The 26,980-nt window shown below is 35.8% G+C and overlaps 1 protein-coding gene across 7 annotated transcripts in view; it reads left to right on the top strand.

Annotated features, from left to right (window-relative positions):
- The window catches only part of OSBPL8 (oxysterol binding protein like 8), a 208,020-nt gene that overhangs the window by 150,870 nt on the left and 30,170 nt on the right, over positions 1–26,980 (top strand). For all 7 annotated transcript variants that reach the window (XM_003832884.4, XM_008958354.6, XM_055095924.2 and 4 more), the window contains 10 exons: positions 6,124–6,201; positions 8,921–9,022; positions 11,001–11,204; positions 14,163–14,247; positions 16,144–16,315; positions 18,235–18,472; positions 19,063–19,247; positions 22,232–22,313; positions 22,625–22,723; positions 24,548–24,644. In XM_003832884.4, the coding sequence (XP_003832932.2) occupies positions 6,124–6,201; positions 8,921–9,022; positions 11,001–11,204; positions 14,163–14,247; positions 16,144–16,315; positions 18,235–18,472; positions 19,063–19,247; positions 22,232–22,313; positions 22,625–22,723; positions 24,548–24,644 (1,342 nt within the window). The remainder of the gene's footprint in view (positions 1–6,123; positions 6,202–8,920; positions 9,023–11,000; positions 11,205–14,162; positions 14,248–16,143; positions 16,316–18,234; positions 18,473–19,062; positions 19,248–22,231; positions 22,314–22,624; positions 22,724–24,547; positions 24,645–26,980) is intronic.

Here is a 26,980-nt window from a genome sequence, read left to right as displayed (position 1 = left end):
AAAAGCCTAAACACCTAAACACAAAGACCTACATACCACAGCTACCTATTTGCCATCTATATGTACCCTTTAAGGGGGGAGGCCTGAAAAGGAACTTTGCATACCTTAAATGAAGCTGTGTGCCTTAATGGGGGGCGGGGAGGAACCCACAAGCTTTAGAACTATGCTTTGGGTACAGTAGCATCTAGTCATATGTGGATCTTTAAATTAATTAAATTTAAATAAAATTAGAAATCCAGCTCCTCAGTTATACTAGTCACACCTTAAATGCTCAGTAACCACATATGGCTAGTGGCTGCCACACTGGACAGCTCAGATATAGGACATCTGTCATTTAGAACGTTCTACTGGGCAGCACTGCTTTAAAGTGAAGAGTCAATTTGAATCTTGACTCTCCTATTACCTATAAGTTTTTAGCTGCTAGTTACAATGATATTAATAGCTACTTTTTTTTTTTTTTTTTTGAGAAGGAGTCTCGCTCTGTCACCCAGGCTGGAGTACAGTGGTGCGATCTCGGCTCACTGCAAGCTCTGCCTCCTGGGTTCACGCCATTCTTCTGCCTCAGCCTCCCGAGTAGCTGGGACTACAGGTGCCCGCCACCACAGCTGGCTAATTTTTTTGTATTTTTAGTAGAGACGGGGTTTCACCCTGTTAGCCAGGATGGTCTCGATCTCCTGACCTTGTGATCTGCCCGCCTCGGCCTCCCAGAGTGCTGGGATTACAGGCGTGAGTCACCGTGCCCGGCCATTAATAGCTACCTTTTTTTTTTTTTTTTTTTTTTTAAGAGATGAGGGCCTCACTATATTGCCCAAGCTGGATTCGAACTCCTGGGCTCAATCAGTCCTCCCACCTCAGCCTCCCAAGTAGCTGGGACTGCAGGCACATTGCCATCATGCCCAACTTAATAACTACTTTTTGTTGAGAGTTTACTTGGGCCATTTTAACATTCATAACAATACTAGAAGACAGGTATTATTGGCCCCATTTTATGAATGAACAAACTGAGGCTCAGACAAATTAATTCCCCAAGACTCAAAATAGTAAGTCTTCAAACTAGAATTCACAGTGGCTTCAGTTTTCTTTTTTGTTCACGGGAGGTAAGATCTTACCTCCCAGACTGTGGTGCAGAAAGTACCTGACAAAGAAGCTGATTAACAGTAGATAGTTAAGAATTTATTTTCTTATGAATAAAGCATTAGAGTGAATGAATGGGATTCTTAACATAACTATTTGGTATATAAGTAAAATTATACTCATCATATTATTTTCCAAGAGCTGAAACTTACTGATTTTCTCCTAATTTAGATTTAATCTTAGTTTATTCTGTTAGCTTAAGATGTCTATAGTTGCTACATTGTCTTTAAATATTTTAACATTCTGCTGGGTGCAATGTTTCATGCCTATAATCCCAGCACTTGGGGAGGCTGCGATGGGAAGATTGCTTGAGCTCAGGAGTTTAAGACCAGCCTGGACATGACAAGACCCTGTCTCTACAAAAAATACAAAAATTAGCCGGGTGTGGTAGCACATGCCTGTGATCCCAGCTACCTGGGGGGCTAAGGCAGGAGATGCTTGAGCCCAGGAGGTTGACGCTGCAAGTGAGCCATGTTTGCGCCACTGCACTCTGGCCTGAGAGACAAAGTGAGACCTTGTCTCAGATATATAAATTTGTGTATATATATGAGCATGCAACCAACTCTCTTGTTTTTCAGAACAGTTGTAAAATTTATACATTTATCATTAAACCTCATACTTGTGGAATTCTGAAGATTTTTATTCTTATCTGAGTAATTTGGAAAACAAGATTTATTATTCCTTTCATGATTAAATTGTGTAACTGAGGACATCAAACAGTTTTAACTTTTCCCAACTTGATGCAAAAAATATGAATACTCTCATTTTGGTCACAGGATTTTAGGTTAAATGTTATTTCTTAAAATTCATGATTGAGCCTGATTAACACAATGAATTACACCTGCCTCATCCCCAAGACATTATTTAAAAATAAAGGAGCTGGGCACAGTGGCTTATGCTTGTAATCCCAGCATTTTGGGAGGCTGAGGTGGAAGAATTACATGAGCCCAGGAGTTCGAGACCAGCCTGGGCAACCTTAGCGAGACCTTGACTCTACAAATCAAAAAATTAGCCATACGTGGTGGCATGTTCCTGTGGTCCCAGCTACTCAGGAAGCTAAGGTGGGAGGATCACTTGAGCCCAGGAGTTGGAGGCTGCAGTGAGCTGTGATCACACCACTGCACTCCAGACTGGGTGACAGAGTGAGACCCATCTCAAAAAATAAGGCAGTTCCTCTTTCTCATGCACCTTTTCCTAGGCTTTTTCATTGTATGAATGAGTGAATTGGAAAAGTCGGTTAATCAGATTATCCCAAACAAAGTAGCATTTTAAAATGAATTTTTAATTATCCATCTCAACCAAAGGAATTACAACATAACTAATGTGTCTAGTGGGATAAAAGGAATTCTGTTAAAAGGATAAGGAGTTTTTGAGCTCACATCTCTTTAAGTTGATTTTTCAATGGTTTAACTCTTTGCCTTGTAGGTTTGCTAAATCATCTTTTACTTGCTTTAAAATATACATTTACCTGGATAGTTAACAAACCTTTCTAAACCAAAATGTCTGATGTGATCACAGTAACTTATCATTATCCTTGTTGTTCCTTGTATCTGTAGCATTTTGTAATTTTCAAAGCAAATTGCAAAGTATTTTCATAAATAAATGCCCCATTATTTAAATCTCTAAAGGTCAGATTTTTGATAGCACCTGCAATCTGAGATATAGTCATAAACCTGAAACAATATATTACCAAGTACTAAGTTAAACACTTTAAGTATCATTTAACCCTCAAAGCAACCCTATAAATTAGTAGTAGTATCTTCATTTTACAGATGAAGAAACTAAGACTGACAGATTAAATTAACTTCTCAAAGTCACAGAGCCTATAAGGGGATAGCAGTTAAAGGGGAAAAGAAAGAAGAAAAAGAGAAGGAAAGAAGTAAAAAATATAGAACATGCTAAGCATTCTAATGCCATTTAACAAAGAGGCAAGCAGTAATATACATTAAACCTGCCTATCTTGATGGTCATCATTAAGAGAGTGGTCAATAAAGTTTATGAAGGAAGGGAAACTTAGTTTAGTAAACTATCCCCAACAAAAAAATCGTTTACATTTTTGGCATTTGAAAGGTGTTTTGATTCAGAAAACCGAGGTAGTAATTTAGAAAAGACTGTGAAACTTGGTCATTCCTTTTTGTATTACAGAACTAGACTGCACGTTATGGCAGAGATTCCTTGAGATATGTGAGTTAAAGATTCCTCGAGGGCGGTTTACCAAGCTCATGTGACACCCTTCTGACCTGCTGGTCCCCTATGTACAGTAATCTTTTAGGAATAACCACGCTAGAGCTTATCATATAGAATTGTTAGGGAAACAAATTTGATTTTTTTTAAGGCAAGGTCTCACTTTATCATCTGGGCTGGAGTGCAGTGGTGCAATCACTGCTCACTGCAGCCTCAAACTCCTAGGCTCGGGTGATTCTCCTGTCTCAACCTCCCGAATAGCTGGGACTACAGGGACACACCACTATGCTCAGCTAATTTTTATATTTTTCATAGAGACGGTGTCTCACCATGTCGCCCAGGCCGGTTTTGAACTCCTGGGCTCAAGCAATCCTCCCGCCTTAGCCTCCCAAAGTGCTGGGATTACCAGCATGAGTCACCATGCCCGGCCACAGATTTCTCCTTGTTCATAAAGATAGATCTTAACTTTAAGATACCATATGAACAGTTTTAAAAGATAAGAAATTAATATAGTGAGATAACTAAGAACATGAAGCTGGGAATTAGAGTAGGGTACAAATCCCAGCTCATCCACTTTGTAGCTTTGTGACTTTGGAAAGATATTAATCTGTTAGTTTTAGTGTCCTCATTAGTAAAAGAGGGATACAACTACTATCTCCTAAGTTTGCTTTGAGTGTATAAATATTTCGTATATACAGTTGATCCTCGAACAACATGGAAGTTAGGGGCACTGACCCTGCCCTCCCCTGTGCATATAAAAATCTGCATATGACTTTTGACTCCCTAAAAACTTAACTACTGTAATTGTGTACTGTTGACCAGAAGCCTTACTGATAACATAGTCAATTAACACATATTTTGTATATGTATTGTATACTGTATTCTTACAATAAAGTAAGCTAGAGGAAAGAATATGTTATTTAAAAAATCATAAGAGAGAGTATATTTACTGTTTATTAAGTGGAAGTGGATCATCAGAAAGGTCTATCTTTGTTATCTTCACATTGAGTAGGCTGGCAGAGGCAGAAGAGGCGGAGAAGGTGGTAGGGGAAGCAAGAAAGGCAGGTACACTCAGTGTAACTTCCGTAGAAAAAAAATCTGCCTATAAGTGGACCCACGCAGTTCAAACCTATGTTGTTCAAGAGTTAACTGTACTTGGTAACTAGTAAACAACCATGAATGTTCATTAACTTTTAAGCTAATACTATTAGTATTTTTTATTTAATAGTTTCTTTAAAGTACACTACTATAAACATTGTCCTATTAAGTTGTGGGAAGTAGAATCTCCTAATACTTTTAAGCCATCATATTCTTCTGACAATAGCCATGCCATTTTGTGTTCCCAGGGCCAAGGAGAAGACAGAAACCTGTTTGGCTTGAGGAATGTTATGAAATTGTTTTGGTATCACAATATATGCCATCATCATTGGAGTAATTAATGTGATGTTTCAACTCCAATTCTTAAAGGAGTAACTTTCCCAAAAGTTTAACTAGGTTGATTTCTACATTGAGAATTGTTTGCATTTCCCTTCTGGTTCAGCCAGTTAATACCATCACCTTAATAGCCCATCTTTCATACCAAGTAGCAGAAGTGTTTTTAGGAGAGATGAGAGAAATGAGCTGCAAGTACCTATTTTATTTTCATTTTATTAATTCGTTAGATATTTACTAAGTTCATTCTTTTCTTCGGGTGATACACACTGGGTATCATTGACAAATAAATGTGTTATCTGTTCTTATTAATCTAAAAATTGAGGGAGTTGTATACAAAGGTGTGTATCCTTGATGATATCTAGTGGTATTATGCACATCTGGCCGCTCAACATTTGAAAGCCACCATTTGAATCAAGTTCTGTATACTTTCTTGGCACTGCTTAGGAGTACTGCTAAGAACTTTAGTGCCTTTTCCTATGTCTAACAATAGATAAAAATAAAACTTACGGACATTGAAGGAGTATGTTTAATTTTGTTTTTCCAAAATAAATAGAGCTTTTAACTTTTGTGCTTTTCTACTCTGGTAAACCTATGTGGTCTCTTTAAACAAGCATTGCATTAGGAAACCTGGGTTCTGATCTCCGCAATGTTAATGATTGTTAGTTTGGAAAATCAACCTTCCTGAGCCTCCCTTTCATGATTTGTAAAATGGAGATTAAACAATCTGTTGTGCCTATTTTTCAAGATTCTTGTGAAGATTAAATAAAAATGTGAAGTGTAAACTGAAAGTCTGGAAAGAAATTTAAGACATGAATAATTTAGTGAGGAAATCCTACTCACTCGATAGGTAGGAAGTAGTAGATCCTAGAAATATTGGTGTTTACACGCTGTACGAATTAGATAGAGTGGCTTAATACTAGTTTCTAAAGGTGTTTGTATTTCTTCCTATTGAAGGAGGAGTAGAAGCAGGGCAATATGTGCATCAGCTTGTTAGAATTTGTGTCTTTGTTTTTAGAATATTTCAACTGTTAAAAGATAACATTGCTTTGGCTACTTTTGTGCTAAGAATAACTAAATAATTATATATGTTCTTAGAAATACTCTTAAAAAAATAGAATGTAAAATCTACAGATGATCTTATTTAACTTCACATTGTAGGTTTGTATACTGATTAGTTTTAACTTTTTTATATTTATGGATTTAACATGGATTCATTTTTAAAGACATATAGGGAAAATTCTATTGAAAATTGACATTTGCTTAAATCATAGCAATAAATGAGAAAAATGTCACATAATTTTAACGTTAATTTTCATGTGACGTGTAGAAAATCTGAAGGATTTAATTTCTCTTGTTCCTGTATGATTTCAGTCTGAATCTAAACTTTATAATGGCTCAGAGAAGGACAGTTCAACTTCAAGCAAACTCACAAAAAAAGAATCTCTTAAGGTTAGTTTCCAGTTGTTTCTGAAAGGTAATTTACATTGTGCTTTGCATGTGTGTTTGGAAGTAGACTAATAGGATAAATATATATGCGTGTTCCTAAAGAAAGAAAAAACATCCAGTGGTACAGACAGGCAGGCACACATAGAAAATGTTAATATTTGTATGGTACACTGTGGTCAACTGATAAGATTGATTGATGACTGTCACAGAGCAGACTGCTTTAGGCCTCAAATGGCAACTGCAGAGGCTGAGGATGTGTTATCTCTATACAGCTGTATCCAAACTAGGTATATTATCACTATGTTGTGGAACTCCTAATGGGAACTCTGGCACCCATTGAAATTAGAGATTGCTAACTCCTGGGTCATGGCCTGAACTTGACCTGCATAATGTTTTAAAATTTTGACCCAACAGTTAATTAAAAGTCCAGATTTCCAATTTCTCTGAGAAATATGTAGCACTGGGCTTACCTTCCTGAGTGGCCATAGAATCTGGAGCTTAAGAAACACATGCCTTCCAACTGGCTCTGGTTCCTGACTAGTCTATTTTACCATTTGTGTTCCGTGCCTGGTCCTATATATATTTGTATTTGCATCCCATATTAAATCAGATAGGTTAATAAAGACCAAAATCTAAAGTTTTGAGGGTATAGAATTATTAAAATTGTATTATGTCTAGTCTGTTTATCATTAAATGCAACTTTTCTGGTGGAAGATTTTGTTAGTTTTTAAAAATGTAGTCACTAATAGGTTATCATCACTCTTTTCCCATCCAAATTATAACAACAAAGCAACAATAAGACCTCATTAGTTCACTGCTGATTCCTCAAATTATCAGAATTAACTTATGAAGGTGAAACTTTCATATTTTGGATAAATTAATTTTATAGTTATGGTTTCTTAATTATTTATAACTTACATATTAGTATTGGGAAAGAGAGCAAAACTTCCAATTGCAAACAGTTGTGGCATTCTTCGTTATTTGAAAAAATTGGTAACAGAGAAGGTTTCTATCAGTAAGAGAATATATTAATAAATATTATAGAAGCAGTATAGGCCAGTGGTTAAAAAAATAGCTTTGGGAGCTAGTTTGCCCCTGTTTGAATCCCGACCCTACAATTTACTAAATGTGTGATTCTGAGCAGGTTACTGTCTCTGCCTCAGTTTTCGTGTCTGTAGAATAAGGATAATAATACTTCTACTTCACAAGGTTGTTGTGAGGATTAAATGATGTAATGACAATACAAGTAAAGTGCTTAGAACTGTGGCTGGTTCACAGAATGCCCTCAGGGTTAGCTCTCTTATTATTTTAATTTGCAGTGGGAATCCTATGTAACATTTAAAATAATGAGAATGATACAGACATGAATACTCTTCAAAAAATGTTTATTGGGGGAACTTTTTGCATGCTAAACACAAAATCTACATGTTTCTATAGGTTGTTACTTAGAAAAGGTCTGAAAAGACAGTGTTTTCCAGAAGGTTAACAGTCATCAATTCAGAGGATTGGAATAGGTTGGGGGTATAATAAAAATGGCTTCTAGCTTTATGTTTGAAATTTTTATTGTGAGGCTGTGTTTATGCATTGTGTAATTAAAAAGAGGTAAAATTGACCAGGTGTGGTGGCTCACGCCTGTAATCCCAGCACTTTGAGAGGCGGGCGGATCACTTGAGGCCAGGAGTTCAAGACTATTCTGGCCAACATAGTGAAACCCCATCTCTACAAAAAATACAAAACTTAGCCAGGCATGGTGGCATATGCCTGTAATCCCAGCTGCTTGGGAGGCTGAGGCACAAGAATTGCGTTGACCCAGGAGGCGGAGGTTGTAGTGAGCTGAGATTCCGCCACTGCACTCCAGCCTGGGTTACAGAATGAGACTGTCTCAAAAAAAAAAAAAAAAGGTAAAATTATTTAAAAGATACATAGAACTGGACTAGTGATCAGAAAAACTAGATTCTAACCTTGGTTGTCTAAGACTAACTCCTGCTCAAAAAAAAAAAAAAATACAGTATTTTTATTGTAAGATTCTGGAATTCTAAAGCGGTTTAGACTTTTCTACTCCCACCATTATAGTATGAAATTCTAAACCTCTTTAGAATACTAGATTAGGATAAAAGACAGTGTGGTGATTCCACAAAGACCTAAAGACAGAACTACCATTCGACCTAGCAATCCCATTACTGGGTATATAACCTAGGGAATGTAATCATTCTGTTATAAAGACACATGCATGTATATGTTCATTGCAGCACTGTTCACAATAGCAAAGACATGGAATCAACCTAAATGCCCATCAATGAGAGACTGGATAAAGAAAACGTGGTACACCATGGAATACTATGTGGCCATAATAAAGGATGACATCATGTCTTTTACAAAGATATGGATGGAGCTGGAGGGCATTATCCTTAGCAGACTAACTCAGGAACCAATACTGCATGTTCTCACTTAGAAGTGGAAGCAAAATGATGAGAACACATGGACACACAGAGGGACACAACACACACTGGAGCCTTTCAGAGGGTGAGGGTGGGAGAAGGGAGAGGATCAGGAAAAGTAACTAATGGGTACTAGGCTTAATACCTGAATGATAAAATATGTGCAACAAAACCCCATGACACAGGTTTACCTATATAACAAACCTGCATTTGTACCCCTGAACTTAAAATAAATTGCTCATTTCTGTTGAGTTTTTATCTTTTCTATTATTTCTATAAAATAGGTACAAAAGAAAAATTACCGAGAAGAAAAGAAAAGAGCCACAAAGGAGCTGCTCAGTACAATCACAGATCCTTCTGTTATTGTTATGGCTGATTGGTTAAAGGTCAGTGTGTTTTGAATCATGAATTCAGATTGCTGGATGTTTACCTACTGGAATGGAAAAGCCTGGAGTATACCTAACGCCTACAAGACAAAAACAGCTCCTAAAATGATGTTTTTCACTGGCAAAGAAACTATTATTGTATTCCCGGAGGTTCTGTGTTCCCATCTTAATGAAGAGAAGGAATCTTAATGTCTTTCTTAACAATAGCATCAATTACATACAGTATAGTTCTTTTAAAAAAGCTTTTTGGTTTGTGTGATATGTTGTCTAATACAATATGCTGTAAAAAATACATTGCTTGCTATTCCAATTATTGTTAAGTATTCCATATACTTGGTATATTATTGAAAAGATGAGACAAACTTAATATAAAAGCTATTTTAAAATAATCAGTTGGATACATAATATATTTTTAAAAAATGAAAATTGTTAATTATCAGACAAGCACACATTGCTGTTTCCAGACCCTATTCTTTTGGCCTCTGGTTATTTTTCTTTCCTTTTCTTTCATCCTGGTCACTCTATCCTCTTTCTCATTCTTATCTGAAAGACAGCTGTAGGAATCCTGAGTTTAAGAGTGATCTCGTAGGACTCTGACTCACAGAAAATTTTAGTACTTGGCATGTACCTGAGAATCACCCCAACCCACTTTTGCCAAGACTTACTAAGGCCTCTGACCTCATAATCCTTATGAAATCTGTCATAGGACTCCCCTCACTAAAATGAGAGTCTAGTGATAGTTTCCCTGACAATTCAGTTAACTAATTCTAGGGTTTTCGATCTTGTGCTAATAACACCTTCCAACTTGTTTTGACTCTACTTAGAAGTGCATTAGCTCAAGATCTCACTTAGGTTTTTCAGAGTTAAAGCTGCCCTCTGTTAAGTCCCCAACACATTGCCTGGCCTGGCTGACTTTCTCTGCCTTACCTTCCTTCTGATAATTTGTCCTCCGTGTTCTGTTGCATCTCCATGATCCAAAATGTTATTTCAGGGTACCTATCTTCCTTTCGCCTCTCTTGTCTTACCATTCTTTTACATATACATGTATCTTAGATTTTCTCTTTTCTTCATGCCTGGCTCCAAACTCCTTCTTTCTAAATGTTTCTTGTTGAGAGTTACTGTGATATGCCTATTTGGGGGATTAAGGAATCCTGTATTATTTCGTACTTCATGTAGGTGCATTGAAATAACAGATGTTTTACAGTAAATAAAAGTATAATTCTTATTTTTGATCTAAATATTAACATCCTTTCACTATTTTGAATTCACTGAATTGCATAGACACAATTTTAATAGATGATGGAAATAGAAATTTATAGAAAAAGTAGTTTTAGACTTACTATTGACATAGCATTAAACCCTAGGATGAAGAACATTTTATGAGAGTATAGGGATTCATGTAACTTGATTTTAAAATATCCTCCAATAAATTTAAATGGCATACTTTATGTAATTACTAGGAACAAAGTAATTTGAATAAGGTAATTTTAGGGGCTAGGAGGAAGTTATTTTCTCTTCCTACCACTCACCAAATACTTAGGGAATGCCTAGTGTGTGCCAGCAGTGTTTTCAGCACTGTTGGTGTGGTGAAGGGGAAAAATTGTTTTAAGCAGAATCATCATATGCACACAAATAAGATTACAGCCATGATCAGTGTTAGAAAAAGAAGAATATCAGTACTAAGAAAGCATATTTTAATGGCCCCTGACCTGGTCAGGGAGATTAGGAAAATTATCCTACTTAGTACACTACTTTGAAACTGTTGGCCTGTCTCCCACTAAAATTTAAGTTTCTTAGAAATAAGAGCCATGTCATTTTCATGTCTGTTTGCTGTGCTTGCCATGTAGTAGCTTTTAAATAAAATATTTAAAGTGTACGTGTTATGGAAATTTTAGATTAAAACATCTTATTTGCAGTTTTTTTGTTTGGACCTTGGAGAACAGACCTTCCTTTTTAAAATAAATTTATCTTTCTGTAGATTCGTGGTACTCTAAAGAGCTGGACCAAGTTATGGTGTGTGTTGAAACCTGGGGTGCTACTGATCTATAAAACCCAAAAAAATGGTCAGTGGGTAGGAACAGTTCTTCTGAATGCCTGTGAAATCATTGAACGTCCATCAAAAAAGGATGGCTTTTGTTTCAAACTTTTCCATCCTTTGGAGCAATCTATTTGGGCAGTGAAGGTATGTAAGCCCTTGTTATATAGGTGAAAGGTAAAGATGATAATCCATGAATGGAACTGAGATACATCAATCAAATGAGTTTAGTCCTCTGCCAGGACTTATAAATCTGTTCTGCTTTCCATTGCATTATTCCCCCATTCTGCCTCTACCCACAACAAAATGTGCACCAAAAAGCTTTACCTTTGAGGTCTAACTTTTTATATTGCATCTTTTTATCTCTTTTGCCCTTGGGGATTCAATTTGTACTGTTTTTTTCAGTTTCTAATTACTAACTCGGCTTTGTAACATTGTATTATATTTATTGTTGTTGGGTTTTTTTTCCCACCCACCTGCCCCACCCCCCTCCCCGCCCCCTGTGATTTTTCTCTTTGTCAAAATGGTAAGTAGGATTCCCTGGAACAGAAACTGCCATTTATTTTTATGGTCTTTACTGTAGTGATGTAAAGCCTATAAGCAGAAGCAATCTTTCTTACTCTTAAAAAAAAATTTTTTTTAATTACTTACTCTTGAGAAAGAGACAGGTTTCTTTAAAGATGAAGCATTAATGTTTTTTATAACTGCAAAGCATTACTGTGGCTGGGTGCAGTGGCTCATTCCTGTAATCCCAGCACTTTGGTAGGCCAGGGCAGTTGGATCGCTTGAGCTCAGGAGTTCGAGACCAGCCTGGGCAACATAGCGAAACCCCGTCTCTGCAAAAAATACAAAAATTAGCCAAGTATGGTGGCATGTACCTGTAGTCCCAGCTATTCAGGAGTCTGCGGTGGGAGGATCACTTAAGCTTGGGAGGTCGAGGAGGCTTCAGTGAGCCATGAGCGTGCCACTGCACTTCAGCCTGGGCAACAGAACAAGACCCTGTCTCAAAAAAACAAACAAGCATTATACTAACTGAATAAATGAATCAAGTTTAAGTGGTTTTGTGTGTGTATGTGTGTTTTTTAGGCAAGGTTTTACTGTCACCTAGACTGGACTGCAGTGGCATGATCATTGCTCACTGCAGCCTCAACCTCCCGTGCTTAAGCAGTTCTCCCACCACAGCCCCCCAAGTAGCTAGGACCCCAGGCACGTATCACCATGCTCAGCTAATTTTTTAAAACATTTTTTGTAGAGATGGGGTCTTTCTGTGTTGCCCAGGCTGGTCTTGAATTCCTGGGCCCTCCTGCCTCAGCCTCCCAAAGTGCTGGGATTACAGATGTGAGCCACCATGCCTAGCCTAGTTTAAGTTTTTACAAAATGATCATTGCTTTAGTTTCTAAGAAGGCCAGCTATCGTAGAATAAAGAAGGTAGAATTTCTCCTTTAGGGAAAACCAACTAATTGAGATTACGGTTAACTAAAAGTAGCTTAATCCTTTTTTCTTGGGCGGGGAGGGTATTGCTTAATAACGTAATACACATACACCTAGGAAAAGACTTGGACTTTTTAATCGTTATTTCAGTAGTCTGGAGTCACAGCGAGAATAAATTTGGGATCACCGAGTTAGTTCCATTCTTAGGTTAGGTGCTTCCTGCAGGGGAAAGAATTTAACCCCCCGAACCTCTGACATTTATATATTAAGCAATTCTCAAGTGGAGAAAATGACTTTCAAAACCTTTTTAAACAACAAAAAATATATATATAAACATACATATAAATACCATATATATACATATACAAAAATACTATATATACACACATATATGTATATATATATAGTATTCTACTACTCTTAGGAATTGCAAGCATTAAAATAAATTTTTAAGCCATTAATGATTTTAATGTCAAATTTATAATATTTAATTCTTAATATTGGAAGAAGAGAGAAATCTGTATAATTATATAAATACTTCCCACAAGCAAAACCTACTTAGGATATTGTTTAAATGTTTTAGAAGCCAGTGTTTGTGATTAAGAAATAGTAACAGCTATGAGTTCTTTGTGTCAGGTACTTGAATATTTTACATGAAATCATTTATTTAATTCTCATACCTATAAGGAGGATACAGTTTCTTCCCATTGTACACATAAAGAGATTGAACCCTGTTTTTCTAGCATGGAGCCATGATTGAAACCCAGGCAGTCTGATTCCATGTCCCACTATATACTGGTTTTAGGAACTGGCCCATAAATTGTAAAGCTATTTGAAAATGCAGATTATTACGGTATTTGTTAAAGTCATATTAAATTTTTTTTCTGTTTTCATTTTGAATCTACATCTTTACTTTCTAATGTTTTATGCTTTTTGGAAATTTATTTCGTTTTTTGACCTAATAACTTTAAAGAACCCTTTGAAAACAACTTAAAAATTATGCTTTTGTATCAAAATTATACTTTAAATTCAATACTTAGTTTTCTTTCCAGATTCGTGTCTACCTAAGTTTAGCATTGGTGATACTAATTAGTGTTGGTATTGTATACTTCTAAAACAAACAACCCTAGCCAACAACAACGACAGAATTTCTTTTTCTTTCATGTTTCTGGAAAAATAAAATCAGCTTATATAGTTGGTGTTTAAAAACAGGTGTATGTCATTGGTTATAAAGTGGAGATTTATTTTTCCCTAGACCCAGTTAAAGTTCATTTCTCTTTTTTTTAATTATAATTCTATTTCCACATGCTTTCTTTAGCCTTCTAGAAATTTAGTATTTCTTATCTCATTAGTTGTATCCATGGGATGGACATTGTTAAAATTTGGTTTAATATGGTAAACTTTAGGTTCTCTTTAGTATGTAAGCAGTATGTAGAGATAATATTTAAGTGATAATTCATTTGTTCAGTTTTCTGCTAAGGAGATATATTTGTTAGAAAATTTTTCTTAATACTTAACATTTGCATTCTCAAGAATGATGAAATTAAAGCTCGTTTGCTTTTAGATTATAATCCATACCTGATTTAGATTATTACAGATAATATTGGATAGTGTAAAGATGAGATCTCATAATAATTACTCTATACCATTTATTTTGTTTATTTTGTTATTAAGGGTCCAAAAGGTGAAGCGGTTGGATCCATTACTCAACCCTTACCTAGCAGTTATTTGATCATCCGAGCTACTTCAGAGTCAGATGGTAAGTATAGTTTTTGATGGATTGGATTTTGGTCTTCATTTTTAAGAGTTTTTTTAATGCCACTTTGTATTATTCTGGGGAAATATATTTTTAGTATGGCATTTGCAGCAGAAGCATGGTAATCATAAATTGTTTTGAATGCTAAATATATGAGTAACTTAATAGACAAAAATCTGATAGAAAGGAAGCATTGTGTGATTTACTGAAGAGTTAGCAGTTCAGAGTTTTCTTCTTCATCCTCCATGGACATATTAACACCTTTTTATTTGTTAGTGGTCTTTATGGTACTCTTAAAGATACATTTAATACTTTTTATATTTTACTACTAAATGTTACCATTTATGAGACATATACATTGTTTTGGTTTTGTTTTTTTTTACGTAAGAGATTCGAGTACAACCTTTTTTATTCCTCCTTTAACACTTAATTCATGAAGCAAATATGGAGAGAGAAAAACTTAAATGATATCAAGGTAACTTTAAAATCTTAATAATTAATAATGGATTTTGTCCTCACTTTCATGCTTTCATGTTTCATAGTTTAGACAAGGTTGGTATAGGGAATCTTCTAACCTTCCAAAGTTTACTTTTATCTGATTTTTTTTGTTTTGTTTTGTTTTTGTTTTTGTTTTTTGAGATGGAGTCTCGCTCTGTTGCCAGGCTGGAGTGCAGTGGCACGATCTCGGCTCACTGCAACCTCTGACTCCCTGGTATAAGTGATTCTCCTGCCTCAGCCTCCCGGGTAGCTGGGATTACAGGCACACGCCACCACGCCCAGCTAATTTTTGTATTTTTAGTAGAGACGGGGTTTCACCATGTTGGCCAGGATGGTCTCACACTCTTGACCTCATGATTCGCTTGCCTCGGCCTCCCAAAGTGCTGGGGTTACAGACGTGAGCCATCGCACCTGGCCTCAGTTTTTTTTTTTTTTTTTTTTTTGAGACGGAGTCTCGCTCTGTCGCCCAGGCTGGAGTGCAGTGATGCGATCTCGGCTCACTGCAAGCTCCGTCTCCCGGGTTCACGCCATTCTCCTGCCTCAGTCTCCCGAGTGGCTGGGACTACAGGCGCCTGCCACCACACCCGGCTAATTTTTGTGTATTTTCAGTAGAGACGAGGTTTCACTGTGTTAGCCAGGATGGTCTCGATCTCCTGACCTCGTGATCCGCCTGCCTCGGCCTCCCAAAGTGCTGGGATTACAGGCGTGAGCCACCGCGCCTGGCCGATGATTTTTTTAAATTAAAATATAGGTATGAGCTTTCAATATGAAGATGCTTTACTTGGCTGATATTCCCAGCAAATCTTGAAGTGATATATATGAAAATTAAGAGCCCTAAACAAATATAAATGAAAAGTTTTCTGCTAATTCACTTTTAAATTTTTACTTAAAAAATAAAACTATTAATGTTTCTCTTAACTAATATGGCAGTTAATGGTAGCATTATATAGGCATTTTCCTGACTTAAAAAGTTTCATACATACAAGTAGAATGGTTGTTAATCTTGAGGATAGACCTCCTATTAACAAAAACAGTTACTTCAGATAGTTTGTTTGTAGTAGAATCATAAATCCTCAAGTGTATTTTATGTACCTTGCTTGATACCTTCAAATTATACTGCATGTTAATGTTCTAAGGTTTGAAAAATAAAGTATGTTTATTTTAGATTGGGTATAGTTTCTAATGCATGCTGTATACTATTCATTTATCAGTGGTGTGCTTAGTATGTGAAAAGCATTTGAAAAACGGAAAGATTTCATTAAATTCTAGCAAGATGTTATGTTCAGATTAACTTTTCCAGTGCATGTTTCTCAAAGAAATAGTGGTAACAGGGTAAGTTAAGATGCATGCTAGTTTCATAGTTTTAAAAATTATAGTGCTTATGAATCTGTGTTCTTTTAGGAAGGTGCTGGATGGATGCTTTGGAGTTGGCTTTGAAATGTTCTAGTCTTCTTAAACGTACAATGATCAGAGAAGGAAAGGAACATGACCTGAGCGTTTCATCAGATAGCACACATGTGACTTTCTATGGCTTACTACGTGCTAACAATCTCCACAGTGGTGATAACTTCCAGTAAGTAGATATTGCCGCTGAGTTGGTAATGTTTCAGAGACCATACTGTTCACAAAATTAGTTGGCAGGCCTAGAATTTTAGTAGTGTATCTAGGACTGAAATTTGCATATCTTCCCATTATATGGCCTAAGAACCGGCTTAAAATTTGTTTAGCTGCTATAATCAGGTGTAGAAATGTATTTCCTTGATTCCAGCCAACGTGATTTACTTTATCTTTCCCAAATATAGCCATGCTAATTATTCACCTTGTCTGTGCATGATGTCCCTTCTATTAAGAATGATTTCTGCCTACTCCTCCTTGCTCTTTTCTCCTGTCTATATATTCTTCAAGATCAGTCTCAAATATTACATCATGTGTGAAACCTTATAACTATGAGACATAATCTGTCTTTCTATAGAGTAACATGTTTTTAGTAATGGCACTGGACTTACTCTACCTGGTATTTGTGAAATTCATTTATATTTCTGTTTGGAATGGAACTGTATCCTATTTGTGGTTTTATTCCCTGAAGCATTTATTGTAGTTAACACTAAAAAAACATTTCTCCAAGGAAACTGGGCAGTAGTGCAAAGACTTTCTTGAGATTCAGGTCTTTTTGTTGCTTTGCAGGAAAAACATCAGACTTTTCTATTTCCTCCCTTTCCCCACCCCTTGGCTTCTGCTCTGTAACCACTTTCATCAGCATTGAGGTTGCTCTTCTCAAAGTTAGACTGCTATTCTCCTCTTCTTCATATAGCCTGATTTAGACATTTCTTCCCTATCATTTTGCTTCTTTTTTTTTTCTGTCTGTATTACTTTAAAAAATTTTTTAGAGCCAGGGACTCACTCTGTTGCCCAGGCTGCAGTGCAGTGGCACAATCATAGCTCACTGTAACCTGGAACTCCTGGGCTCAAGCCATCTTCCAGTCTCAACCTGCCCAGTAGTGAGAACTACAGGCCTGTATTACCACACTGGGCTGGCTGGCTGGCTTATCTATTTATTTATTTATTGAGACATAGTCTCACTATGTTGCCCAGGTTTTTTTTTTTTTTCTTTTTTTCCCCACTCTCTTTAAAATCTCCATTACCTGACCTTTTATGTTATTTCTTTGCAGACCTACGATCTGGAGCTTTATCTTAATCCCAAGTACCTGGTGCCCGAATGAGATAGGATGGAATGGGGTGGGCTACTGATAGAGGAATGGGTATTTGTTGGAACCTCTTTCCAAGACTTTCCCCCTTTTGTACAGATTTTTTGCCCTAATCACTTTAAGTGAGAATAGGGTAGATTAAGCAAAACTTACTTGATTTTAGTCCATAGGTTAATTTCTTTCAGCTGAAATTTTCATTTTTAATTCTCTCTGGATTTTGGCTCAGGATTAAACCTTTCAGACAAATAGAATTTAATATAATTGTTTATCATTTACCATTTTCATATATTTTTCTTGGACTCATGTGAGGTGACTTTGCAAACCTTCTTATACAGGTGGAAAGTCATAATTTATTTGAGTTCAGTTGAGAATCTGATTATCTGGACCTGCATTTTTTCTTCATACCATAAGTGACAGTGAGATTGATGCAAGTGATGCTGTCTGAAAAACTAAGAAAAATATCTAACAAGAAGTCTAAACTCTTGGTTTTGGAGGATTTTAGCCCCAAGTGGTAGAGAGGCAAAGAGCTCAGAGTGTCATCTTTTTGCATTTCTCTAGGTTTTTAATTTTTCTATGCCTCTGTTTACTAATCTGTAAAATGAGAATAATAATACTACCTATCTCATAGGGTTATTTTGAAGATTAAGTGAATTAACACTATGTAAAACACTTAGAACACTGTCTGGCACATAGTAAATTCTCAATAAATGTTGTATATAATTATTATTTATGAATTGAGCATTCTTAACATCCTTTATTCTTCCTCCTAAAAATTCTTTCCCTTAAGGTTAAATGATAGTGAAATTGAACGACAACATTTTAAGGACCAAGATATGTATTCTGATAAATCTGATAAAGAAAATGATCAAGAACATGATGAGTCTGATAATGAGGTGATGGGGAAAAGTGAAGAAAGTGACACAGATACATCAGAAAGACAAGATGACTCATATATCGAACCTGAGCCTGTTGAGCCTTTAAAGGAGACTACCTACACTGAACAGAGCCATGAAGAACTTGGAGAGGTAAAAGTCTGCTATTTTTAGAGGTTCTGGATTTTCATATTCTTGGGAATTCTTAAATGAAATTGAAGATATTATTTGCTTGATCTATTGCCTATTTTTCTGTGATAGAATGTGATATTTTAAAAATTGCATACATATGAAATATATTGGGATTTACAAACAACTAAACACATATACTCACATAAATACCAATATATTCTATTAAATTTAAAGTTTACATTTTCTTCAAGCTTGATTTTGAAGTAGGATATTGCTTGATGTCATTGCCAGGTGCAAAGTTGCAAGGAAACGTGAGTTTATAACTTTGTTATTGCCAGTGCATCATAGAAGTAAATGTAGTATAAAATAATAGGCTATAATATTTTTGTAGTGGATCTGTTGTATATATTGTTCACTTTGATGTCTTTTTCAGCTATCCTTTTTTACCTAAGTTTTATAGCTATAGATTTTATTATTATTTTTTGTTTCCACATTTAAAGAATGCTTGGAGTAGTCCTGAGAAGAGTTCATATTTTCAACATTAGCTGGCTTGTTTACATATCTGTCTGAAATAAATATAATGTTTTGGTAATTTTCATTAATTGATAAAGGCAGGTGAGGCTTCTCAAACAGAAACTGTATCTGAAGAAAACAAAAGCCTTATCTGGACACTATTGAAACAAGTCCGTCCTGGCATGGACCTATCCAAGGTGGTTCTGCCTACATTTATTTTGGAACCCCGTTCTTTCCTGGATAAACTTTCAGATTACTACTATCATGCAGATTTCCTATCTGAGTAAGTAGATTTTTATTTCTTAAAATAGACAATACTTCATGATTTTAGAAATTCTCAAGAATGCTATTTTCAATTATCGTTCGTTTCCAAAATCAGGCTCTAATGAGACATCACTCTCTGTTCTCTACCACTTCTGTGGTTGACCCTTAGTAAGAAGCATGTTTGATACTTTGCTATAATGTTGCCATTTATGAAGTTAAATTGAGATATCATAAGCTCGAGGAAAACAAGAATTCTACCCTTTACTCAACAACACTGCCGTTACAGGCTCCTTAACCTCAGTTCACTAACGTAACAGAGAGAGAGAGGTGATTGGCATCATTTGTTCTCCTCTACAAAAGCACTTGTTCAGTCCCATCCTGGGGCATCTGTTTTTGCTCATACTTGTCTGTCTGCATGCTTGTGAGGTATGTACGGCTTACCAGAACTAGAATGCCCTGCCAGTTGCTAGGTTTTGGAACAAATCCTTATTTTCTTTGCTTTTCTTCTGAAGCTGCCAGCTGATCCTGGGTGTAGTTTTGAAGAAGGCACACCTAAAGGAGGCAGAGGAGGTGCTATCCACCTCTGTCCCAGCAATTTCTTGGAAAACCAGTAAACTTTGCAAGGAACAGCAACTTTGTGTCCATGCTTCCAATTCTTACCTGCTGCCCCTATTCCAGCAATAATGGTGTTTCAAGGCACTGTGCTTTCTGTGCCACTGATATCTGGCCCTGCGACCTGATTTTTAGAATCTTTATCAAGACTTATTTTCAGTTTTTGTCTATAAATGGCATGAGCGAACATTGAAAACAATAAGCTGAGTCAAAAAATAATTGGTAAACTGGGAAATTTTTGCAAATTTCATCGTAGACAAAATGTTAACCTCCCTAAAAAAAGCTCTTAAAAATTGAATGAAAACGATTCTATAGAAAAGGAAACTTGCAGAAAAAGGAGTGGAAGAAATTACTGGGCAGTTGGAAAATGAAGAAATAGGAACAGTCCTTAAACATGTAAAAACCTCATGCAAAATAAGGAAAATGTACATTTGAATTACAGTAAGTTATTGTTGTTTATCCACCACATTGACAAAAAGTCAAAAAGCTTTTATATCCTCGGTCTAATATCTTCTGCACTTTTGTCGGTCTAGAAATTCATTTCTCTCAGAATGTAAGGCAAATTCCTGTGAATCACAAGATTTTCTTGAGAGATGCCCCCTGTCTCAAATAGAAAGATTGTACTTTTCTGGCATTACACACTGTTGCCAAGATTCTGTTGGCAATCAGGGACTATCATACACTACCGTGGGCAGTGCAGACTAGCACAGCACCCTGAAGGTAATCTGGCAGTATTTACCAAAAGTATAGATGCATTCATCATTTGATCCACTAATCTCACTTCTCGGAATAACTCCTACAGATATAATGCCACATATACAGAATGGCATATATACAAGATTGTTGCAGCAGGGTTTGTAATAATAAAACATTAGATATAACTCCAGTGTCCAGCACAGTGTACTGGTTAAACAGTGTGTGATACATCCACCCATATAAGGAAGAATTCCATAAACTGATCTGTAGGGACCTCCAGAATTGTGTGTGAAAAAAGCAAGGTGTACAGAAGAGTATGTATAGTTCGCAACCCTTTTTTAAGAAAAACAAGACTGTTTATTTATATACGCTTGTTTATGCCTAAAGAAAACTTAAAAGGAAGCTTTTTTAAAAAGTTACCTATAGAGGGTAAGTAGGAACAGTGTGGAGAGACGGGGCAGTAACAAGACATGTGTACCTCTTTATATTGCTTTGACTTTTGAACTATATATATTTAATTTTAAAATAAGATTGCATAGTAAGGGAATTTAAACCAAGATGGAAAGAGAGCAATCAGAGGGTTGTTACTCCAGAAAAGCACAAGCTTTCAACTTAGCACCATTGTCAATAAGCCTAGGTCTGTGCTCTTCTGTCTCACATCTCATCTTAAAAAATCACCACATTGGACTGTCAGACATGCTTGTGAAACGTAAATGCCTTTTTGTAAATAAGGGCATAGTAGCTACATTACAAACAGAAAACAACAATAACAAAATCAACTCAGTAAAATTTACTTCAGACATACACAATCAGGTTTTTGCAACGATTGCAACAACAGCAGAATTGTATGGAGGGCAGCTGAGTCATGGCTCCTACAAATTTCTTCTTTAAAATGAAAATTACTCTTTGATTTTCCATTATTCTGGTTGAGTTTTTATTAATTCTGGAAAATCAGTTGATAGCACACAAGAGCAGGTTGAAGAATAAAAATAGGTTAAAACCTTCCGTATTGATTTAATTATTTTGGCTCTGCATCATATTTGTAATTTGAAACTTCTGTGTTTTGTACTAAGGACTGCATACCCATAAAATCCTATATTTAGATAGGTACTTTGCACAAAAGAGGCTATCGTCAACCTATGTCGTCCCCTCCATGTACTACAGCATCCACCAGTTTACCAGTGATCTCCTCTAACATCAACAACTGAGAATGGACTCAACCAAGTAAATATTGGTCCTTCAGTGACATGTGAGGCTGAAGACTTCTAACAAAATTGTTAATGAGGCTGCTTGGCCACTGCCTAACATTGCAAATGCCAGAAATCACACAGTGCCTGAATCGAAAATCCATGTTTATTTTTTTCAATCACAATTTTCACAGAGCCCCTAACAACATCTCAGGTTCTGCAGAATCCCAATTCAGAAACCTTGGTTTGGAGAGTTTCCAAAAACTACTTTAGCGAAGACCCAGGCAGTGTATCAAAGAATAGGAAAATGGGGGAAAATGTGACCAGGTTAAGAAAAACAGAAATTGATTTACATGGTTGAAAATTGATTACATGGTTGTTTTGTCATCCATTTAAAATAAGAATTATGTTTTCCAATCATGTTTCATACTCGGTTATTGGTTAATAAATGTGAGAGAGAATTTGTGATACATTTTTTAAAATTTTTGTTTACCGTTTTGTGTTTTAGGGCAGCTCTTGAAGAAAATCCTTATTTCCGTTTGAAGAAAGTAGTGAAATGGTATTTGTCAGGATTCTATAAAAAGCCAAAGGTAATAATGTTTGTTTACATTTTATTGTCTTTAGTGTTTTATGAATTCTTTATATTTTATGTAATCTGTAGATTGTTTGTTAACAGTTACATTACTGGGCTTCTTTGATGTAGCAAAATTGCAGAATACCTGATCATTTAGACATGTATTATGATTGAAGTCATTTAATTTTATTTAATGTAAATTTTATTTACTTTGAAATTTTATAAGGATGGTTCCCAGATGGTAGAGTTAAACCCATTTTGACTAGTTTAAACTATTTTGAATCCTTTGTATTTGTAATTTGAAATTGCATTTTTTTTTTTTACCAGGGACTGAAGAAACCTTATAATCCTATACTTGGTGAGACTTTCCGTTGTTTATGGATTCATCCCAGAACAAACAGCAAAACTTTTTATATTGCTGAACAGGTATTAGAAATGCATGTATAGAAACAAAACTGATCTGGAAGTTATTGGAATATTTTTATAGAAAATATTTACCCAGTAAACTCAATATTATTTAGCCTTTCTTATTTGTGAACATTTGGTAAACATTTAACCTTTTAATATTAAATACTACTAAAGTACTACTAAATATCATATTCATAGGTACTATTATTACAGTCATGGAATCCTTTGACCAAAAATAAATCTTTATTTTTCCTTTGCTATGCCCCCTGCCCTTTTTTTAATTTTTTTTTTTTTTTGGCTGAGCTCATATTTCCTAAACAACTTTTGATCATGCTCAAAATTATTCAGTGGTGTGGCATTCATTTGTCTGGCATTCAAAGTCCTTTATATCTTTTCCAAATTTATCTCAAATTAATACCTTTCTAGTTCTCCACAGTAGTCAAACCTGTGCAGTTCGTGACTAGGTAACCTGATCTAGCACTTTCTTTCCTCATTTTTAAATTTAATTCTCACACTCCAGTATTTCTTCTTAGCTATTCTTTATCTAAACAAACCCTGACCCGCTTATCCTTCATGATGCACATGACTGCAGCTCCCAGTGATTTTTCCCTTCTCAAACTTCTGTATTGTTTTTTGTGATTATCCATTAAGCTCTTATTTTAACATCTGTATCGTTTACCTTTTTACAGAATATTTATTTTCCTAATTGAATTGTTAGCTTCTTTAATTCCCTCTTCTCCCCTATGATACCTCTCTTTTTGTTGTATACAGACAGAAAATATTTTAATTTTTAAACTTTCATTAATTTGAACTCATATACATCCATAATCATGATTTTCAGTCTTCTGTCTGCATAAACTTGAGGAATACGACATTCTCTTTCAATAACAGTGGCTCCTTATTATGGTAATTCTCACTTTGAGTGTAAGGAGAATGAAAAGACCATGTGTTCTTTGAAAAACCTTCTTCTCCTAGAGGTTTTGATAACCCCCTCAAGTCAAAACCACTTATCTATATTAATTTTTTAAAGCTCAATGATTTAATTCTTCATGAAATTAAGAAGCTTGAAATGCTGATTTTAGTTTGTCTCATGTAAGAGAACATTAGAAGTAAATATATTGTTGAAGGCATTAGATTATTAAATAACATGTTTTTTGTTTTTGTTTCCTATAGTCATTCAGTAATCCATATGAAGACTAATCACTGTATTAGTTATCCATTGCTGTCTAAAAAATTAGTGCCAAAACTGAGTTAAAGCAGTATTTATTATCTTATATGATGAGGTACAGGAATCTGAGAGCTGCTTAGTTGGGTGGTTCCTGCTCAGGATTTCTAATGAGCTTGCAGTCAAACTGTCAGCCAGCTTTGCAGTCATCTACACGCTTGACTGGGCTGGAAGATTCACGTCCAGGTTCATCACCTGGCTGTTGATAGAAGAGCTCAGTTCCTCACCACATAGCCCTCTCTGTAGGGTTTTTCACAATCTCAAAGCTGGCTTTTCAGAACTAATGATTGAGAGATAGGCAGAGAGACAGCCCCCAGCATGGAAGGTGCTTTGTAACCTAATCTCAGAAATTACATAGTGTCACTTCCACACAAACCAACTTCAGTACAATATAAGAGGGGCCTATGTGACTACCAGGAGGGTGGGTCTCATTAGGAGACAGGAGGCTGGTTACTATAACCATCAGTATTTAATTTTTACTACTTATTAAATGTTTTTTCTTACTCATTATAAGACTTGAACTTTTGATAATGGCACAATAATATGCGTATCTTTTTATATTTTATATAAACATGTTTTTATATTTTATATATGCATGTTTTTCTTATGTTTAATAGGTGTCCCATCATCCACCAATATCTGCCTTTTATGTTAGTAATCGAAAAGATGGATTTTGCCTTAGCGGTAGTATCCTGGCTAAGTCTAAGTTTTATGGTGAGTTTTCCCGTCCCAACTTGCACCCTCTCCTGGGAGGTATTATTTTCTGGTGAGCTTTTATTTAGGCAGTGTCATGGGCTATTTTCAACAAGGAGTTTGTCATTTTAAGTATCATCTTTCCTTGAATAATGGCTTTTTTCTGCCCACTCATAAATAAAGGTGTGGCTTATGTATTCATCACATATATGTAAATATATCACAAACATTTCTTATGAAAAGACAGAATGATTGCCCATTATAGCCCTTTAGTGCATAAAGTGTTTCTTTTGCCTTTAGTCTGGCCAGTTTTTTGTGTTTCATCTCAGTGTATCTAAGGGATTAGTCTTTCTATTTTAGTCTTTGAACAGAGAGGAAGAATCCAAGTATGGTTACGATACCTGGCCCAGGGTCAGTCAGTAAATATATTTAACTTTGGACTAAATAACATACCAAAAAAACTGTTTGCAAGTACAAGGGAAAATAGAGAAATGGTTATAGTAGGAAACATTAATATAAAAACTTTGATAGTTCAAACAAATCATTGCCAAAGCTATATACCAGTAAAACATATATAACCTTAAAATGCTTTTATATAGTTTTAAAAAATATTTAAATGAAGAAGAACAATTAAATTTCAACCAAAGAATTTTAAACCTGAGTGAAAAAAATCATTATGATAAAAAAGGAAAAATAAAGTATGTAAACAGAAATCCAAGGTCTGGTTACCTGAGCGTGTGGTGAGCCATAGTTCAGTCTGCAACAGGGATATCTAAGAGTAGTTTTTGATCAGGAACCTGGTGTGTATTGTTATATTTCTTCAAGGTGTCTTTTATTTCCCTTGATGTTCGTTTTGGTTTGGTTTTGGGTTTTTTTTTTTTTAACCGTGTTTTGTTTAAGATGGTGATTCCTTGTTTTTTCCCCCTTAAGTTTATCTATATTTCATATTTGATATATTTCTTACCTACTTCACCTTTCATCCCTCCATTCTTCTACCCTGACTATAGTATAAATGGCTTTTCTGAGTGTGTGTTCTACCCTTATAGAAATTTTTATTGAGTACGAGGTGCATAGCTCACTTTCTGGGATTACTTCATCAGTGGGCCTTTTTTCTGTGTTATAGTACAATTTATATACATCAGAGCTATCTGTTCCTTTATAATTTGAAAGAATCTATTAAATCCAGAATGAATTTAAGATCGTCAGAATTGGTAAACATATGGGTAAATTCAAAAGACATTTTTTCTTATTTTTTCCTGTTAATACATGTAACCATTCAAAACAGAAATGTCAGCATTATCTTGTGAGTTTTATAACATATGCAGATTTAACACATGTAACTACAGTACACAGCCCTGGAAGAGAATGGACCTAGAGATAGCAAAATTTTCTATTCTATATGAAGTGGTCAAAGATTAACTGTGAGTGCAATGGCACAATCTCGGCTCACTGCAACCTCTGCCTCCGGGGTTCAAGCTATTCTCCTGCCTCAGCCTCCCAAGTACCTGGGATTACAGGCACCCACCACCACACCCAACTGATTTTTGTATTTTTAGTAGAGATGGGGTTTCACCATGTTGGTCAGGCTGGTCTCGAACTCCTGACCTCAAGTGATCCACCCACCTCAGCCTCCCAAAGTGCTGGGATTACAGGCGTGAGCCACTGCACCCAGCCGACTGTGACATTTTAAAGATTAATATTGTAATCCCTAAAGCAGTGGTTCTCCTCAGGAGACATTTGGCAATGTCTGAAGACATTTTGGGTTCTCACAGTTGGGAGATCCAGTAGGTAGATGCCAGGAATGCTGCTAAACATCCTGCAATGCACAGAACAACCCCTTACAACAAATAATTATCCAGTCCCGTAAATGTCAGTAGTGCTACCATTGAGAAGCCCTACACTAGAGCAAACACACACACACACAAAGAAAAATCGCCACCAAAAAGTATAGGTAAAAAGTCAGTAAGAAAATTAAAATGAAATTCTTTAAAAAATTTAAACAATAATTTAAATAATGTATAAAAGAAACAGGAAAGCCCAATCAAGGAACAAAAATCAGAGGGGACAGATAGAAAACACATAGCAAAATGATAGACCAAAACCCAATAATATGATTGTATCAGTCTTAATGGCCCAAATAATCTCATTTAAAGACAGTGATTATCAGATTAGCTAAAACAGCAAGGACCAACATACCTTAAATGTAGACACACAAATAGGCTGAAAGTAAATGGAAAGTAGGCCGCGCATGGTGGCTCAGGCATGTAATCCCAGCACTTTGGGAGACCAAGGTGGGTGGATCACCTGAGGTCAGGAGTTTGATACTAGCCAGGCCAAAATGGTGAAACCCTGTCTCT

This window comes from Pan paniscus, chromosome 10, assembly GCF_029289425.2.
Source record: "Pan paniscus chromosome 10, NHGRI_mPanPan1-v2.0_pri, whole genome shotgun sequence".
Classification (NCBI taxonomy): domain Eukaryota; kingdom Metazoa; phylum Chordata; class Mammalia; order Primates; family Hominidae; genus Pan; species Pan paniscus.
This window is presented reverse-complemented; position numbering and strand designations above follow the sequence as displayed.